The sequence below is a fragment of the Sphaeramia orbicularis genome, chromosome 16, assembly GCF_902148855.1.
Source record: "Sphaeramia orbicularis chromosome 16, fSphaOr1.1, whole genome shotgun sequence".
Taxonomy (NCBI): Eukaryota; Metazoa; Chordata; class Actinopteri; order Kurtiformes; family Apogonidae; genus Sphaeramia; species Sphaeramia orbicularis.
In genome coordinates, this window is record NC_043972.1 from 47,316,395 (window position 1) to 47,337,082 (window position 20,688).

The following is a 20,688-nucleotide window of genomic DNA, read 5'->3' on the forward strand; positions in this document are numbered from 1 at the left end:
AAACTCGAACAAGAAATGATTAAATTATGTAACTGAAACAAGAAAACGCTGAAATTATGTTAAATTGAAACAAGGAAGTACAATGAGTGTGTTTTATTTACAGTGCAAGAAATGAACGAGTAATTTTGTAGCGGTTTCTCTCTCAATTTCACAGCAGAATGCGCGACGGTATTAAACTGAACTGTGTCAGTGAAGGAGTAGATCTGAAAATAGCTGTCAATCAAACGGGTTTCAGCCTTTCGACTGATCCTCCAATCAGCATGTTGAAGCCCAGCATCCAGCCCAGCCGAGCTCCGCCCACAGCTCCATTCACCCCCAGAGATGCCGAGCGTCCGGAGGCGGGACAATATCATGGCATTTATCCAATTACCTTCCAGTTTTGAGGCACTGAAAAAAACTGTTCCACTCAGTCCCATTGAAGTGCATGGACGCTGAGCGTCTACGGGCAAATGCACTGAGCATAGTTTGTATGAGAAAACAGCGCAACGGGAATGTATGAGAAGTGAACAACATCGAGTCCGTTGGTTTGTGATAAAGCTGAATCTGAACGAACTCGTCTTTGAGATGAACGTGTTCTAACACATTTGTAGTCAATAAAATGTCAACACAACCGTACATATTTAACCATTTAATTTTCGTAATTTTAGGGGAAGCTGAGCTTCCCTTGCCGCCTTTGAGAAATTGCCTCTGATGTATGTGTAATGTTTTGAGTTTGCTAAAACACAAATGAAAAAATACGAACCCTTGTGTTTTTGATTCCTTAGAATGCTATTGCCAGTCACAGGGTCCAGCATGTTTCTCCAGTACCTCAAAATAGACTTCCAGACCTTCTTTTTCTGTTTCACTTTGGAGTCATCCAATGTTAAGGTGCATAAATGTTGCCTTCTATAGAGCTGTTCAGCAACATGCATTTTAATCTGTTAATTCAATGGTTGTTCATCTCTAAATAACAAACCTGCAGTGGACCAGTGACATGACCAGGGGGTACCCCACCTTCACCTGTTGGTAGCTGGGATAATCTACAGCAAGGGTGTCAAACTCAGATCCTCGAGGGCCGGTGTCCTGCATGTTTTAGATGTATCCCTTTTCCAACACACCTGATTCAAATGATAAGCCTATCATCAAGCTCTGCAGAAGCCTGATAACGACCGTCAGGTGTGCTGGAAGAGGGAAACATCTAAAACATGCAGGACACCGGCCCTCGAGGATCTGAGTTTGACACCCCTGATCTACAGCATCCCTGTGACTCTTAAGAAAGAAAATAAACAGATCAGTTCAGAAAATAAACACATGAATAAATATCATTAATCAAAAGCCAACAACAGACAAAACAATCTATTTCTGAGGATTAAATATCACATTTTTTTATGCCACCATATATTCTGAACTATATGTTCATTTAATTGCATTATGCAACTTCACCATTAGATGAAACTAAATATTACACACTGAACCTGCTCCTCTTTTGTTCTTGCAAACAATGGGAAAAACACACACGCACACACACACACACACACACACACACACACACACATACACTCATGCACACATACACACATACACACATACATACATACATACCGGCTGCTTTTTGACACCTGGTTGAACTCCAAAAAGTAGTTACATGGTCAAAACTTTAGAAAAATAATGATTTCATTTCAGTTTGGCCTGAGGCTTTCCTGACCTTCATCTTCCTGAGCCCCCTCCTCATCATAGTGAGGATGAGGGGGGTAGGAAACTCCCCTGTAGATATGTGTGTGAGGGACAGAGGTGATGGTGGAATCAGCAGGGGGGAAGCTGTCATTTTGGAGGGGTGAGTGGAGCTGAAGTGTTGACGGTTGCAGCGGGATGGGGGCTACCATGTGGATAGGTGTGAGGAGGGACATGAATGGGTGGGGGTCAGAGTGGGAGCAGAGTTAAACCTGTTTAAATCCAAATTCAGCTCCTTGAATGAATTTGAAACAAGTGGACTTTGTTCTTGGTTTGAAAATGTTTCATTTCATCCAAGAGGCTTCATCAGTTCTCAGAATGTTGGTGCAGGAGCCAGTTATTGATCCTCTCCAGATGTACATTACCTTTAGAGCTCACATGAGTCCTGTTGTGAGTCGTGGGGGTCACAGACACCTCCGAGCCTTTGTATGTATGAGCCATATGTGGTGGGGGAGTCTGAGAGGGTTTGAAGGATTTTCTCCAAACACAACATCCCCGTGCATTTCAAGTCCAGGAACGCTGACAGAGACTGGACCACCCAAAGGACAAAACACAGAAATACAAGCTGATCTGTGTGGTTTATGCAGGTGAATGCAGTAATCTCTTATAGGAGAAACTAAACAGCTGTTCCACAAACACATGGTCCAACATCACAGAGTCAACACATCAGGGCAGGATTCTGTGGTTTACCTTCACCTCAAGAACCAAGGACACACGTTCAAGGATGAGAACGTCCACATCCTGGATAGGGAAGATGGATGGTTTGGGAGAGGAGTGAAAGAAGCCATCTGTGTCCAAATGGAACGGCCTTTTCTCAACAGGGGTGGGGGTCTACGCCACCACCCATCTCCTACTAATGCAGTCCTAACACCTCGCCACACAAGTTTCACCATCGTCAAGACAATGGCCTGAATAATGGCTCATTAAGCGTACAAAGACCTGGAGGTGTCTGTGACCCCCACGACTGTTTTGTTTTATTGTAATTTGCTGAGTAGCCTACCCACCATAAGTTTTGCTTTCCATTTTACATCTTCATTTCTATATATCACAATTGTTCTTTTATCCATTTGTTTATTTCTTTGTATTTTATGGATTGTCTGTTTTATCTTGTTGTACAGTGTCCTTGGGTGTCTTGAAAGGTGCTAATAAATGAAATTTATTATTTTTAGTATTATTATTTTGTCTTTTTTTTCTTTCCTTTTATTTTATTTTGTTTTTCATTTTTCATTTCCTCAAAAATGGAATCCATAACTAATCATGGTAATCTATAGTGACTAATAGTTTTAAACACTAGTATTCTTTTATCTATAAATGTTTTTTTTAATTTTTGCTTCCATCATATTTGCTGGTCTACATCTGTTGGAATGACTTCAATAATTACAATCTCCAGTCCCAGGATCTGTTATCTCTACAAATTCCAAAAGTCAAAACTGAACTGGAGAAGAAAGCTTTTAAATTTTCTGCTCCCACTTTGTAGAACAACCTACAGAAGGAGATAAAACTAAAGGAATCGGTCTATTTTAATACATTCAGTCATTTTAAATGAAAGTGAAAAGGATAAATCTGGATGCAGATGTTTTTCTAATTGATTGAATTAGGTTCTGCTTTGAGATGATTTTAAGGAACAATGTTGTTATACTTTTAGTACCTTTTGAAAATAATGGTGATGTTTTATATGTGTGTTCTTATTTAGTGTTTTATGTATGGTTTTGGTACTGACTTTTATTGTGTTTTATATCTATTTGTTATGTCTATTTTTAGTGTGGATGTATGACTGTGTTATGGAAAAAATATTACTCTACTAATTCGTCTATAATAATGAAGGATAAGTTCAAATGTTCAGTGTCAAAGAAATCCCTTTATTTGGAGCTCCATAGAAAGAGATACCCCTCAGACGAAGACTGAGACGGTCTGAACCCAAAAATACAAATCACCCTGTAGTCCTCTGTCTCCCATGAGAAAATTATGATGTGTGGAAAGTGTTTTGTTTAGTGTCAGGAACTTAAAGATAAGACCCCTGTGAGAAATGTTGGTTTGGCCTTCTACTGTGGACACAACACAAAAGAGGTCAAAACTGCTCTATAATACACAGTGACATGAATATATCTGAAATAGAGTTAGAAGCCTATATGATATATGAAATATATATGAATATATATGGATATAAGTAATAATTCCATTACAACTGTAATTTCTATTTTGTGTAACTTCTGTTGCTGCTGCTGTCTTGGTCACGACACTGTTGAAAAAGAGATTTTTAATCTCAGTGGGCGTTTTCCCAGGTAAAAAGAAAAAGGTTAAAATAATAAGATCTGAATCACACTAAACACATGACTCTAAACTGCTTAAAAAAAGAGGCAAAATTAGAATAAGAATAAGTGGTATAACACATAAACTATAATAGTATATAAATGGTATAAATCTAAATTGATTGAGAAAGTGTCCTCAATGGACCTGTTTGGCCTGCATGTGAACTGAAATGGGTCATGATTGGTTTTGTGGGAGGCTGGATGGGCGGGGCTTCTTCAGGACTGGTGCTATAAAACCTGTGGGGTCAACAGCTGGGCTCAGGGAGATGTTGAAGACGTCAGTGAGGACATTGTTGAGCTCTTCAGTGGACTCCTTCAGAACCAGGTATGTTGTCCGGCCCAGCTGTCTTGCATGGGTTAATCCTGGGGGGCGGGGGGAGTCTTCTTCACGTCTGGTCTTCTGAGCTGGTGTGTTGTTTTGTGTTTCAAAGCCAAAGGAGTTGTTGAGGCTGAAAAAATCATGGATTGGACTCCTCATGTATTTCTATTATTACCTCCGCCAAGGAGGTTATGTTTTTGCCAGGGTTTGTTTGTTTGTTTGTTTGTTTGTCTGTTTGTTTGTTTGTTTGTTTGTCTGTCCGTTAGTGTGCAACATAACTCAAAAAGTTATGGACAGATTTGGATGAAATTTTCAGGGTTTGTTGGAAATGGGATAAGGAAGAAATGATTAAATTTTGGTGGTGATCGGGGGTGGGGGGGCCCACTGATCAGCCTTGGCGGAGGTCTGCGCTCTCCAAGTGCTTCTAGTTCATTCTGTAAAAAGCAGCAGCAGAGCAGTAAGCAGCACTAAAACTACACAGACATTCTACAAGTAGAGGAATTAAAGCTAAACTCTGTTGTGGTGTTTTTGTCAGACATGTGCAGGAGTAAACACAAAGGCTGTATTTGAAGAATTGGAGCAGTGGAATGTCTGTGGGGGTGGGGGTCTGGCTCAAGGAGCAGATAGTACAAAGAACACCATCTTCCACCGTCGGGGGAGGTGTCTGCCTTGAGCAGTTAAAGGGGTTAAAGAGCGAGGGTTAAAGAAAGAGAGATTGGGGGGTGGGGATAGGGGGAAACACTATACTGTTATAACTTATATTCTAACTTGTGTTATAATTTTCTAACTATAACTATTAAAAACTAAAACTGACGTTGCCAGTGTAACTACCAATAACTAGTACAAATACCCAAAACTGTAAATACTACTACTCCAAATACAAGTACTAACAGTGGATATACTACTACTGCATCTGTTAGTACCAATAATAGAGATGAGATAAGAGAAGACTTTATTTATCCTATTGTGGGGAAATTTCACAATTAAATGCAGCAATATAAAACAAGCAATTGCAGAGAAAAAGGCAGGTAGAAAAACCACAAATGAGTGAAAATGAAAATGTAAGGAGAAAAAATTATCTAATCAAAAATATAAAGAGAAAAATAACAAATTTAGTTTTTCTATAAAAATTTATCTAAATAAAGAATTTGACTTAAAAATTAAAATATTATTTACATATTTACATCATCATGGCTTCATATGTGTGATAAGAGTCAGACCCTGAACATAATGACATGACAATATTAAATGTGACTCCTAGTGCCACCTATTTGTACCAATAAATGTTTTGGTGTTTTGATGTGCATGTTGAACATATGCATCTCAGATTTGGTCAGAAAAGCCTTAACAAGTTGATGATTCAATATGTTCAAGTTAGTGACCTTATGTGATGAGTTCTGAGTTTTTTTCATAAAACAAGAAATTGTTTCATGAACTCATTAGTATGTGTTGAATCTGCATAAATTTTCACTTGTAGAGTAAGAGTATTGAATTTTCTTCATATTCAGGCCCTCAAAACTTACTACAAAACTATAAAATAAATAAATAAATAAATTAATTAATTAATTAATAATAATAATAATAATAATAATAATAATAATAATAATAATAATAATAATAATAATAATAATAAAACTGAATTGGTCTTACTTTACTTTCAGTGACCAAACTAAACAAGTCTTTGCAGTGTTTTGTGATTCTGTAACTATTTAAAGAATCTGCCAACACTGACGAGAACCTGATGTTTTTCAACATCTTTCAATGTCTCTGTTATTTTCTGGTCTCATACAGGAATCACATCTCTTAAGGAGAAACCAACGAATATTGGTTATCTTGAAAATGTCCTGTCTATTACCTAACTAGTTAATTTTGTCTATCTGCTCAATCTGGTCCTCAAGAGATGTGTTTTTTCTGGTACATTCCATTGCATTTTAGTGACCACCTCTTCTTTTTGTTTATGTTTTGATGTAGAAAGAAGCCAAAGGTGAATTTTAAGAGGAACCTAAAAATAGTTTTTTTGGAAAAGATCACCTGATTCCAGTAAACATGGATGGAAGACCCACCTGTGACCAGTGTGGGAAGACTTTCACCAGAACAAATAACCTGAAGACACACCTGCGCATCCACAGCGGAGAAAGACCTTATGAGTGTGACCAGTGTGGGAAGACTTTCACCAGAACAAATAGCCTGAAGACACACCTGCGCATCCACAGCAGAGAAAGACCTTATGAGTGTGACCAGTGTGGGAAGACTTTCACCAGAACAAATAGCCTGAAGACACACCTGCGCATCCACAGCGGAGAAAGACCTTATGAGTGTGACCAGTGTGGGAAGACTTTCAGCCACATCTGTAACCTTAAGGTACATCTGCGCATCCACAGCGGAGAAAGACCATATGAGTGTGACCAGTGTGGGAAGACTTTCACCCATTTCAGTAGCCTTCAGACACACCTGCGCATCCACAGCGGAGAACGACCATATGAGTGTGACCAGTGCAGGAAGACTTTCACCCAGATGAGTAGCCTTCAGACACACCTACACATCCACAACGGAGAAAGACCATATGAGTGTGACCAGTGTGGGAAGACTTTCACCCAAATGACTAACCTTCGGGCACACCTACGCATTCACAGTGGAGAGAGACCATATGAGTGTAACCAGTGTGGGAAGACTTTCACCGACCCAAGTGCCCTTCGGAATCACCTACGCATCCACAGTGGAAAAAAGCCATATGGCTGTTACCAGTGTGGGAAGACTTTCACCCAAATGAGTGGCCTTAACAAACACCTATGCATCCACAGAGGAGAAAGACCATAAAACTCTGACTGGTGTGGGAAGGCTTTCAGAGCCTTGTCTGCGTAATTCTCTCACCATCATGTTCACCACAAGAAGTTGATGTACCCATGTCAAAAGTGCATGAAGATACTCTGGTCGTCCGACTCTTAAAAGTGTCACCAACAGACCTATACTGGAGAGAAACCCCACCAGTGCAGATTTTGTGACACAATGTACCAAACATGAACGTGTCAAACATTTCCACAAAGGAAACAAACTGAACAATTGTACAAAAAGTAAGACTCTAGAAACCAGTAGAAACAATCAGTGTCATAACACACCAAAACAGTTTGAGTGTTACAGATGTGAAACAAGATTCTTGTCATCCTCTGCTCTCTCCTATCATCAGCACAGATGTGAATCATCAAGGTCTGGACCAGAAAGTACCTCAGCATCAGATGACTGGAAGAAACAGTGTGTGTCTGAACCAGCTGCCCTAACTTCTTTTGGCAAGAAGATCAGACTTAAAAACCTCCAGATCTGGCTCCATAGAGACCAGATGTGAAGACAAATACCAGACTGAAAGCTGTGTTTTGTTGTCCTCAAAGTAAAGAAGTGTGCTTTAATGCACCACCTCCACAAATCAGTGGCGTTACAGAACCTCAACCTGACACAACGTGTAAAGTTCAACTAGTAGAGGTCAACAAGGACGTGGTTTCAATGGGGATACTACTTCTGATTGACTTTGTGGATGTTTAATCAGTCATTTGTTTCTGATTCTGTTGCTGGTTGGGGTTCATACCTGTTTATTGTTCACTAATGAAACCAGCTACTCCTGGAACAATTTTCCACAATTGTTCTATGCAGTTAAAGTTCATCCTCCAAAATGTACTACCCATTTTTTTTTTTTTTACCACCAACTGTGCATGTGTGAATGAACTGTTGCACAACCTGAAAAACACCATTTGTTGAAGGCATCAGAGTCCTGAATTCATGTAGTTTTATATCAGTCATAAACAACATGATGACCATAATATGGATGAGACAGAATGAATGATGAACTAGCAGTGGTTTAGTCTCAAACTGAGGCCAACAACATGAAGGAGATCACATTCCAGTCGAGGAGGAAGTTCACTACCACCAGAGGAGACATGACGGACTGAGTGTCAGATGACATTGCAGCGAGTCAGTACTTCATCTAGTGGTCCAATCTGGTACTGGTCCAGTCCAGTGTTTTCCTTCACATTGTGGTGGAAAATTTACTTTTTTATATTTTTTACCTCCGCCAAGGAGGTTATGTTTTTGCCAGGGTTTGTTTGTCTGTCTGTTTGTTTGTTTGTTTGTTTGTCTGTCCGTTAGTGTGCAAAATAACTCAAAAAGTTATGGACAGATTTTGATGAAATTTTCAGGGTTTGTTGGAAATGGGATAAGGAAGAAATGATTAAATTTTGGTGGTGATTGGGGGTGGGGGGGCCCACGGGGGGGCGCAGACCAGAAAATTTCATCAAAATCTGTCCATAACTTTTTGAGTTATGTTGCACACTAACGGACAGACAAAAAAACAAACAGACAGACAAACAAATCCTGGCAAAAACATAACCTCCTTGGCGTGGGGGGGCCCATGGGGGGGGCCACTGATCAGCCTTGGCGGAGGTCTGCACTCTCCGAGTGCTTCTAGTTTATAATGCATTTATTCATTGTTCATGTCATATGATTATGTGTGATGTTTACCACTCTGTAACACCCCGACCCAGGAACGGAGTTCTTGCCTTGAGTTAAAACCCAAACACCTAAATGTCTGGATGTGCAGATAGGTGATGGCGCCTGCACGCTAGATATGATTTAAACAAGGTTAGGGTAAGAAGGTCAATATGACCTCTTCAACGTGGAACGGGAAGGGATGGCATGGAGTGGTACGATATACGTATGGGGATGTTATCTGGGTGTCACCATGGTACGAGGCGTTGGATTTTGGGTCTATCTAATCTTTAGTATTCTCATTTTTAATCAGACTTAACTTACAGAGTTTCTCTGTGATTGACTTCTCAGTAAATGCATTTTTTATTTTAACTCTAACTTTCTCTCCTCCTCTTTGTGTGTGGGTTATCAGTTGAACATTTCCATAACAGTGGTTATCAGTTGAACATTTCCATAACAACATCAAAACTGGTTTCAACATTTGTCCACTGGTCTAACCCTGACCTGCAGAATGTGCTTGATTGGATTGAAAATATGTTGACCTTCAGATGAATGTGTGGTAAAGAAGAACCACTTGATGTATCAGAAAGTTCAGGACATCAGTGGAACCGATACAAACATTTTGTCATGTAATGTTCTATTTTCTACTTTATCACCTTGTTTTATTCTAATTGTAAAGTGGACCTAAAACATGAGACAAAAGTATTTACCATAATCACCCTTTAACGGCATCTGCAGAGTATTTGTTCAGTTGCTTCTTAATGTAACTTTTTCCAGATATCAGTTCAGGTTATGTTACTGTCACGTCTGTATCACTGAAATGTGACTCTGTCTTGATTTGATGTGTTATCATGTGCATCACTGAGTGTTTAAGTGTTATTAAAACATAGACTCACTTCCATTCAGTTTCTTTCATTGTTTGACTTTTTTCCAACAGGTTATGGTGATGAAGGAGTGTGAAAAATTGTGTGTAGCATAGATTCAAATCTTGAGTTGAATGTTGAAATGTGTCCTACACACAGCACTGGGAGGATGACTAGGTTTATGTGAAGGTTAGAGTTCTCCTCATCCTTCTGCTGTTGGATCATAGACTGTCAACAACATGGCTTCCATTTACTTTGACTGAACTCATATACTGTGTGAAATCTGCATATGCTTATCTTTAATGTCAGAAAGATTGGACAGTGCCAGGATTGATCAGGATCATCAGGCTTGTGACAGAATGGTTCAGGGAGAATGAGACATCATTTTCACACATGGATTAGCCTCCATAAAGTCCAGACTAATTTTGGATGTAATGAAGACTTGATGCAGCAGTCCGATTCTCCATCATCAATAATCAAAAATTAATGCAACCATGGATGAAAAAAATATTATGAATCTTATTTTGAAACTACATTAGCATTATGTGGCAAAAGAATGTCACAGTGAACGTCTCTTGTAATCAAAACCAAAGGTGGTGCAGTCAAATATTACATGTGCAACTTTTTTTTTGGGTCGGACAGTGTATATAAAGATATAAATATACAAACATATATAGCTCTGAATATGTATGACAAATATACATATTAAAACACTCTATTAAAACAACAATTTGTACAATATGTGCTAGACAACATATTATCAATATGATAATTAAAGAAATGTACATAAATAAGTGTGAAAATATAGTTGTGTTATAAATGATGTGGTTATAATTTGGCATGATGGCGGTGCAGATGCTGACAGAAAAGTCTCCCTGGGGTGAATTCAAGGCCATGGTGGTGATATTCAAGATCACCACCCAGCCCACCAACCCACTGTTGCCCTCACACACGTCCGAACAGGTGTGGGACTTCATCAGCTTCATCTTCGTGGAGGCCAAACACAGGCTGAGCACTGAGGAGCTGCTCAGGTATCCCTTCTCCCAGATCCTCTGCTGAAATCTGCCTGGACCAAGAACTTTAACCCAGACGGAACCGGTCCAGGGGTCAGCGTTAAATCCACAGAGGTATTGAACTGAAAAACCAAACGCATGCGCTTACAGGAGTCACCAGCAGGGGGACACAAAACACAGATGACAAGTTTTGACAGACTCAAACACACACTCCTGATGTTATCCTTCAGAATCAGCATCTTTCAAGTCAAATCCACTCAGTTGTGTTTTCATTAACATCCTCTACTGTGTTTTTATTCACTCAATGAGCAGCTTTGAGGAACGCCACAAAGCTCTTAAAAGTTTTAAACAACATTTTCAAGCTGCAGAATAAGAAGAAAAACTCATCTTCCTCCAGTGAACGTTGACAAATACTCACTTTTTACAGTGTTAATGAGACAGAGTTGTTCTGTTTTCACTTCTGGTGATTCTTTTTATCGCTGTCTCTCATAAATCAATGAAATCTCCACCCTTAGAACATCCACATCCTGGATAGGGAAGATGGATGGTTTGGGAGAGGAGTGAAAGAAGCCATCTGTGTCCAGATGGAACAGGCTTTTCTCAACAGGGGTGGGGGTCTACGCCACCACCCATCTCCTACTAATGCAGTCCTAACACCTCTGCCACGCAAGTTTCACCATCGTCAAGACAATGACCTGAATAATGGCTCATTGAGCGTACAAAGGCCTGGAGGTGTCTGTGACCCCCACGACTGTTTTGTTTTATTGTATTTTGCTGAGTAGCCTACCCACCATAAGTTTTGCTCTCCATTTTACATCTTCATTTCTATATATCGTAATTGTTCTTTTATCCATTTGTTTATTTCTTTGTATTTTATGGATTTTCTGTTTTATCTTGTTGTACAGTGTCCTTGGGTGTCTTGAAAGGTGCTTATAAATAAAATGTATTATTGTTATTATTATTATTTTGTCTTTTTTTCTTTCCTTTTATTTTGTTTAGTTTTTTGTTTTTTATTTCCTCAAAAATGGAATCCATAACTAACCATAGTAATCTATAGTGATTAATAGTTTTAAACACTGGTATTCTGTCTATAAATGTATTTTATTTCTGCTTCCATCATATTTGCTGGTCTACATCTGTTGGAATGACTTCAATAATTACAGTCTCCGGTCCCAGGATTTGTTATCTCTATGAGTTCCAAAAGTCAGAACTGAACTGGGAAAGAAAGCTTTTAAATTTTCTGCTCCCACTTTGTGGAACAACCTACAGAAGGAGATAAAACTAAAGGAACAGGTCTGTTTTAATACATTCAGAGTCATTTTAAATGAATGGGAAAAGGATAAATCTGGATGTAAATGTTTTTCTAATTGACTGAATTGGGTTCTGCTTTGAGATGCTTTTAAGGAACATTGTTGTTATACTTTTAGAACCTTTTAAAATAATGGTGATATTTTATATGTGTGTTCTTAATTAGTGTTTTATGTATGGTTTTAGTACTGACTTTTATTATGGTTTATGTATATTTTTATGGATATTTTTCGTGTGGATCTATGGCTGTAAATTCTATTTTGTGTAACTTCTGCTGCTGCTGTCTCGGCCAGGACACTGTTGAAAAGAGATTTTTAATCTCAGTGAGCCTTTTCCTGGTTAAATAAAGGTTATAATAATAATAAGGGCTAACTCTCACTAAGCACATGGCTCTAAATTGCTTAAAAAAGAGGTAAAACTAGACTAAGAATAAGTGGTGTAACACAAACTATAATAATATATAAATGGTATAAATCCAGATCAATTGAGACGGCGTCCTCTGTGCATGTGAACTGAAATGGGTCGTGGTTGGTTGTGGGGTGGGAGGGGGGATTGAACTTTACGTAGTGCATGACCAGCCACTCAAAGCGCTTCATAATGATGGAGGTCAGGACTAGGGGCTGGTAGTCATTGTGGCTGGATGGGTGGGGCTTCTTCAGGACTGGTGCTATAAAACCTGTGGGGTCAACAGCTGGGCTCAGGGAGATGTTGAAGACGTCAGTGAGGACATTGTTGAGCTCTTCAGTGGACTCCTTCAGAACCAGGTATGTTGTCCGGCCCAGCTGTCTTGCATGGGTTTATCCTGGGGGGTGGGGGGAGTCTTCTTCATGCCTGGTCTTCTGAGCTGGTGTGTTGTTTTGTGTTTCAAAGCCAAAGGAGTTGTTGAGGCTGAAAAAATCATGGATTGGACTCCTCATGTATTTCTATTATTCATTTTGTAAAAGCAGCAGCAGAGCAGTAAGCAGCACTAAAACTACACAGACATTCTACAAGTAGAGGAATTAAAGCTAAACCAGTGTGGTGTTTTTGTCAGACATGTGCAGGAGTAAACACAAAGGCTGTATTTGAAGAACTGGAGCAGTGGAATGTCTGTGGGGGTGGGGGTCTGGCTTAAGGAACAGATAATACAAAGAACACCATCGTCCACTGTTGGGGGAGGTGTCTGCCTTGAGCAGTTAAAGGGGTTAAAGAGCGAGAGTTAAAGAAAGAGAAACTGGGGGGTGGAGATAGGGGGAAACACTATACTGTTATAACTTATGTTCTAACTTGTGTTATAATTTTCTAACTTTAACTATTAAAAAATAGAACTGACGTTGCCAGTGTCACTACCAATAACTAGTACAAATACCCAAAACTGTAAATACTACTACTCCAAATACAAGTACTAACAGTGGATATACTACTACTGCATCTGTTAGTACCAATAATAGAGATGAGATAAGAGAAGACTTTATTTATCCTATTGTGGGGAAATTTCACAATTAAAAGCAGCAACATAAAACAAGCAGTTGCAGAGAAAAAGGCAGGTAGAAAAACCACAAATGAGTGAAAATGAAAATGTAAGGAGAAAAATTATCTAATCAAAAATATAAAGAGAAAAATAACAAATTTAGTTTTTCTATAAAAATCTATCTAAATAAAGAATTTGACTTAAAAATTAAAATATTATTTACATATTTACATCATCATGGCTTCATATGTGTGATAAGAGTCAGACCCTGAACATAATGACATGACAATATTACAGTTGAGGACAAAATTATTAGCCCCCCTACAAAAATGTCATTGTTTTAAAGGTATTTCCCGAGCGCTTTTACACAGAGCAACACATTTTTAACACAGCTTTTTTTAGATATCCTAGTTTTATTTTGGATGCTTACATGATTTTAGTTTGCACCCAGAAATGAAAATATTCCACAAAAAACAAAAAGTACCAGGGTCAAAATTATTAGCCCCCCTGATCCTAATAGTCAATTGTGTATCCTTTTTGCTGGATAACAGCCTGCAGTCATAGTATTTTTTTATTACAAGTCTCTGACACTTTTTTTGAGGAACCCCAGCCCATTCTTCTTTGGCAAATCTTTCCAGCTCCTCCAGATTTGGTGGCCTTCTGGCATGAATGTTCTTTTTTAGGTCACCCCGAATATTTTCAATGGGATTTAAGTCAGGGCTCTGTGCAGGCCACTCAGTTACATTCACTTTGGTCTTCTGAAGATAGCTCTTCACCAAGAGAGATGTATGTTTTGGATTGTTGTCATATTGGAAGATGAAGCAATGACCCAGACCCAGTGTTACTGCTGACTGCTTAAGGTTTTCTTTCAAAATCTCCACATCTTTCTTTGTTCATGATTCCTTCCACCTTGACCAGATTTCTAGTTCCAGATGCGCTATAGCATCCCCACAACACAATACTCCCACCACCATGTTTCACTGTAGGGACGGTGTTCTTTGGGTTCTATGCCTCTCCCTTTTTTCTCCAAACATAAACGCTGCCTCTATGGCCAAAGAGCTCTAGTTTTGTCTCATCAGACCATAGGACACACTTCCAGTATGCATAATGTTTCTCCAGGTTGTCCTGAGCATATTTAAGTCTGGCTTAAAGGTGTCTCTTCTTCAAAAGTGGAGTTTTTCTTGGTCTGCATCCTCTCAGTCCATTCCAGTTCAGAGCTATAGTGACTGTCTTCTTAGAGACTATGATTCCTGATGTGGCCAAGTCATTCACCAGTGTCTTGGCAGTTGTTCTGGGGTCTTTAGACCCATCTCTCACTAGTTTTCTTTCCAGGGTCTTTGAAGTCTTTCACTTCCTATCTCTGCAAGGCTTGTTCTGTACTGTGTGGCTGTTTTTGAATTTCTGGATTATACTTCTCACTCCAGTTCTTGACACTTGGAAATGCTTGGATTGCTTTGTGCATCCCTCTCCTGCTTTGTCTACATCAATAATCATTTTTCTCAGGTCCAAACGGATTTCTCTAGTTTTGGGCATGGTGCTTTCTCAACTGACAGCTCAATGAGCCATACTGAGGCTTTTATACCATGTTTTAACTTAAATGTTAAGTGAAATCACTTGGTTCACCTGATCACTTTTAAACACATCACCTGTGAAGTTACAGCACATCATTGCACAAAAGTGGTTTGTGCCATGACTTAATAAATGGTCATTTCTTAAAGGGGGCTAATAATAATGTCCCTGGTTATTTTAGTTTTTTTCTAAATAATGCTGTTTTGGTGTGCAAATATAAATAATTTGTGCCTTCTAAAGAAAACTAGTATGTTCAGAAATGCTATGTTGAAAATTCCTTGCTCTGTTAAAAAAGTACTTAGGAAAATCTTGAAGAAACTTAAAATTTCATAGGGGGGCTAATAATTTTGTCCTCAACTGTAAATGTGACTCCTAGTGCCACCTATTAGTACCAATAAATGTTTTGGTGTTTTGATGTGCATGTTAAACATACGCATCTCAAATTTGGTCAGAAAAGCCTTAACAAGTTGATGATTCAATATGTTCAAGTTAGTGACCTTATGTGATGAGTTCTGAGTTTTTTTCATAAAACAAGAAATTGTTTCATGAACTCATTAGTATGTGTTGAATCTGCATAAATTTTCACTTGTAGAGTAAGAGTATTGAATTTTCTTCATATTCAGGCCCTCAAAACTTACTACAAAACTATAAAATAATAATAATAATAATAATAATAATAATAATAATAATAATAATAATAATAATAAAATTGAATTGGTCTTACTTTACTTTCTGTGACCAAACTAAATAAGTCTTTGCAGTGTTTTGTGATTCTGTAACTATTTAAAGAATCTGCCAACACTGACGAGAACCTGATATTTTTCAATATCTTTCAATGTCTCTGTTATTATCTGTCATTTTCTGGTCTCATACAGGAATCACATCTCTTAAGGAGAAACCAACAAATATTGGTTATCTTGAAAATGTCCTGTCTATTACCTAACTAGTTAATTTTGTCTATCTGCTCAATCTGGTCCTGGAGAGATGTGTTTTTTCTGTTACATTTCATTGCATTTTAGTGACCACCTCTTCTTTTTGTTTATGTTTTGATGTAGAAAGAAGCCAAAGGTGAATTTTAAGCGGAACCTAAAAATAGTTTTTCGCAAAAGATCACCTGATTCCAGTAAACATGGATGGAAGACCCACCTGTGACCAGTGTGGGAAGACTTTCACCAGAACAAATAGCCTGAAGACACACCTGCGCAGCCACAGCGGAGAAAGACCTTATGAGTGTGACCAGTGTGGGAAGACTTTCACCAGAACAAATAGCCTGAAGACACACCTACGTATCCACAGGGGAGAAAAACCATATGGCTGTGACCAGTGTGGGAACACTTTCAACCACATCTATAACCTTAAGGTACACCTGCGCATCCACAGCGGAGAAAGACCATATGAGTGTGACCAGTGTGGGAAGACTTTCACCCATTTCAGTAGCCTTCAGACACACCTGCGCATCCACAGTGGAGAAAGACCATATGAGTGTGACCAGTGTGGGAAGACTTTCACCCATTTAAGTAGCCTTCAGACACACCTACTCATCCACAACGGAGAAAGACCATATGGCTGTGACCAGTGTGGGAAGACTTTCACCCACCCAAGTAGCCTTTGGAAACACCTACGCATCCACAGCGGAGAAAGACCATATGAGTGTGACCAGTGTGGGAAGACTTTCACCCAAATGACTAACCTTCGGGCACACCTACGCATTCACAGCGGAGAGAGACCATATGAGTGTAACCAGTGTGGGAAGACTTTCACCGACCCAAGTGCCCTTCGGAATCACCTACGCATCCACAGTGGAAAAAAGCCATATGGCTGTTACCAGTGTGGGAAGACTTTCACCCACATGAGTGGCCTTAACAAACACCTATGCATCCACAGAGGAGAAAGACCATAAAACTCTGACTGGTGTGGGAAGGCTTTCAGAGCCTTGTCTGCGTAATTCTCTCACTATCATGTTCACCACAAGAAGTTGATGTACCCATGTCATAAGTGCATGAAGATACTCTGGTCGTCCAACTCTTAAAAGTGTCACCAACAGACCTATACTGGAGAGAAACCCTACCAGTGCAGATTTTGTGACACAATGTACCAAACATGAACGTGTCAAACATTTCCACAAAGGAAACAAACTGAACAATTGTACAAAAAGTAAGACTAGAAACCAGTAGAAACAATCAGTGTCATAACACACCAAAACAGTTTGAGTGTTACAGATGTGAAACAAGATTCTTGTCATCCTCTGCTCTCTCCTATCATCAGCACAGATGTGAATCATCAAGGTCTGGACCAGAAAGTACCTCAGCATCAGATGACTGGAAGAAACAGTGTGTCTGAACCAGCTGCCCTAACTTCTTTTGGCAAGAAGATCAGACTTAAAAACCTCCAGATCTGGCTCCATAGAGACCAGATGTGAAGACAAATACCAGACTGAAAGCTGTGTTTTGTTGTCCTCAAAGTAAAGAAGTGTGCTTTAATGCACCACCTCCACAAATCAGTGGCGTTACAGAACCTCAACCTGACACAACGTGTAAAGTTCAACTAGTAGAGGTCAACAAGGACGTGGTTTCAATGGGGATACTACTTCTGACTGACTTTGTGGATGTTTAATCAGTCATTTGTTTCTGATTCTGTTGCTGGTTGGGGTTCATACCTGTTTATTGTTCACTAATGAAACCAGCTACTTCTGGAACAATTTTCCACAATTGTTCTATGCAGTTAAAGTTCATCCTCCAAAATGTACTACCCATTTTTTTTTTTTTTTACCACCAACTGTGCATGTGTGAATGAACTGTTGCACAACCTGAAAAACACCATTTGTTGAAGGCATCAGAGTCCTGAATTCATGTAGTTTTATATCAGTCATAAACAACATGATGACCATAATATGGATGAGACAGAATGAATGATGAACTAGCAGTGGTTTAGTCTCAAACTGAGGCCAACAACATGAAGGAGATCACATTCCAGTCGAGGAGGAAGTTCACTACCACCAGAGGAGACATGACGGACTGAGTGTCAGATGACATTGCAGCGAGTCAGTACTTCATCTAGTGGTCCAATCTGGTACTGGTCCAGTCCAGTGTTTTCCTTCACACTGTGGTGGAAAATTAACTTTTTTATATTTTATAATGCATTTATTCATTGTTCATGTCATTTGATTATGTGTGATGTTTACCACTCTGTAACACCCCGACCCAGGAACGGAGTTCTTGCCTTGAGTTAAAACCCAAACACCTAAATGTCTGGATGTGCAGATAGGTGATGGCGCCTGCACGCTAGACATGATTTAAACAAGGTTAGGGTTAAGAGGTCAATATGACCTCTTCAACGTGGAACGGGAAGGGATGGCATGGAGTGGTACGATATACGTATGGGGATGTTATCTGGGTGTCACCATGGTACGAGGGGGTTGGACTTTAGGTCTATCTAATCTTTAGTATTCTCATGTTTAATCAGACTTCACTTACAGAGTTTCTCTGTGATTGACTTCTCAATAAATGCATTTATTATTTTAACTCTAACTTTCTCTCCTCCTCTGTGTGGTTATCAGTTGAACATTTCCATAACAACATCAAAACTGGTTTCAACATTTGTCCACTGGTCTAACCCTGACCTGCAGAATGTGCTTGATTGGATTGAAAATGTGTTGAACAGCAGATGAATGTGTTGTCACAACCCGGCTCTGAGGTGGTGACCAGAATGGAGACGGAGGTGGTGAAAAAGTAACAGGATTTATTAAGTAAATTAACAATAACAAAAACACAAAATTGCCGAGAAACGCCAGCCAGGAGGAGCAGGGCAGAGCAGGACCAGACCAGACAGCCAGCCAGCAGCACCGAGACCAGACCAGAGAGCCCGAGATCCAGAGAGCCCGAGAACCAGAGAGCCAGAGAGCCAATGATCATCACGGGCGAGCTGCCTATATAGTCAGGCCTGGACCGCCACAGGTGCCACCAATCATGCCATCGCCGTCTGCAAAAGAGAACTGACAGTGCCCCTAGTGCCCGAAAGGTGCGGGGCCGTCACACCCCCCCCCCCAAAAAGAAAGGGCCTCTCTCTAAGAGGACCGTCTGAAAGAAAATACGTTAAACAAAACATTCACTTAGTAACAATTTTGATTTGTATGCTTACCCCAGTCTCTTAAAACCAGCACCAGCTTACCATCCTCATCCAGCCACCCAGCAACTCCGGCGCCTGGAGAAGCACTTTAAGAGTGAGAGGGACAGGTGGAAGCAAGCGGGTTAAGAGAGATGGGGGAATCAAAAATCAGGCTCGAGACAGAGCATCCGCCACAACATTTTCAGAGCCTTTAATGTGGCGACTGTCTAAACTATATGTCTGTAAAAACAGGAACCACCGCATCAGTCTACGGTTCGGACAGATCAAAGAGTTCAAGAATGTGATTGGGTTATGATCAGTGTAAATGATCAGTGGGACACTACAGTCCAGATAGACTTCAAAATGCTGGAGAGCCCACACCAGAGCCAGAGTTTCTTTCTCTATGACTGAATAGTTAATCTGGTACCCATTGAACTTCTTTGAAAAAAAACTAACAGGATGGTCAATGCCATCACTTCCTGTCTGAAGCAGCACAGCCCCTGCTCCGACGTCACTCGCATCCACGTGCAGCTGAAAGGGCTGATCCAAACGGGGAGCCGCGAGGACCGGAGGAGAACACAGAACAGTCTTTACGCTGTCAAAAGCCTGCTGACAGGAGTTAGACCAGATGAATTTTGCCCTCGCCTTTAACAGGTCTGTCAAGGGAGCAACTATGGTGGAAAAATTTTTACAAAAACAACGGTAATAACCGACTAACCCAAGGAAACGCATGAGTTCCTTTTTGGTGGTCGGCACAGGATAGTGGGAAATAGCCTTCACCTGGTGACCCAGTGAAAGATTATTATTATTCAGTGTTTCAGAATTTTTCAGTCTGCCACACAACATACTTTCATCAGGTGCACGGACTTCATCATTCTGTACCACAGGTGTGACATTTACTGAACACACATCAGCGGCAGCAACAGCAAGCTCAGGTGTTGCGTCCTGCTGTTGCGCACTCCCCCCGCCCTCAACTTGTCACAACCCGGCTCTGAGGTGGTGACCAGAATGGAGACGGAGGTGGTGAAAAAGTAACAGGATTTATTAAGTAAATTAACAATAACAAAAACACAAAATTGCCGAGAAACGCCAGCCAGGAGGAGCAGGGCAGAGCAGGACCAGACCAGACAGCCAGCCAGCAGCACCGAGACCAGACCAGAGAGACAACCAGAGAGCCAGAGATCCAGAGAGCCAATGATCATCACGGGCGAGCTGCCTATATAGTCAGGCCTGGACCGCCACAGGTGCCACCAATCATGCCATCGCCGTCTGCAAAAGAGAACTGACAGTGCCCCTAGTGCCCGAAAGGTGCGGGGCCGTCACAGTGTGGTAAAGAAGAACCACTTGATGTATCAGAAAGTTCAGGACATCAGTGGAACCGATACAAACATTTTGTCATGTAATGTTCTATTTTCTACTTTATCACCTTGTTTTATTCTAATTGTAAAGTGGACCTAAAACATGAGTCAAAAGTATTTACCATAATCACCCTTTAACGGCATCTGCAGAGTATTTGTTCAGTTGCTTCTTAATGTAACTTTTTCCAGATATCAGTTCAGGTTATGTTACT

At 40.1% G+C, this 20,688-nt stretch overlaps 4 protein-coding genes across 5 annotated transcripts in view; 3 read left to right on the forward strand and 1 right to left on the reverse strand.

Annotated features, from left to right (window-relative positions):
* Positions 1 to 17,333, forward strand: part of LOC115435652 (zinc finger protein 658B-like) — a 44,251-nt gene extending 26,918 nt beyond the window's left edge. The window contains exons 4-5 of the mRNA XM_030158223.1: positions 6,432 to 7,104; positions 16,360 to 17,333. Of these exons, the coding sequence (XP_030014083.1) occupies positions 6,432 to 7,104; positions 16,360 to 16,914 (1,228 nt within the window). The 3' untranslated portion in view covers positions 16,915 to 17,333. The remainder of the gene's footprint in view (positions 1 to 6,431; positions 7,105 to 16,359) is intronic.
* The window catches only part of LOC115435634 (zinc finger protein 239-like), a 695,125-nt gene that overhangs the window by 669,032 nt on the left and 5,405 nt on the right, over positions 1 to 20,688 (forward strand). The gene's annotated exons all lie outside the window — the stretch shown is intronic.
* LOC115435617 (aldehyde dehydrogenase, mitochondrial-like) overlaps positions 1 to 20,688 on the forward strand; it is a 534,672-nt gene that overhangs the window by 67,842 nt on the left and 446,142 nt on the right. The gene's annotated exons all lie outside the window — the stretch shown is intronic.
* LOC115435619 (zinc finger protein 664-like) overlaps positions 1 to 20,688 on the reverse strand; it is a 493,117-nt gene that overhangs the window by 32,283 nt on the left and 440,146 nt on the right. The window lies entirely within an intron of this gene.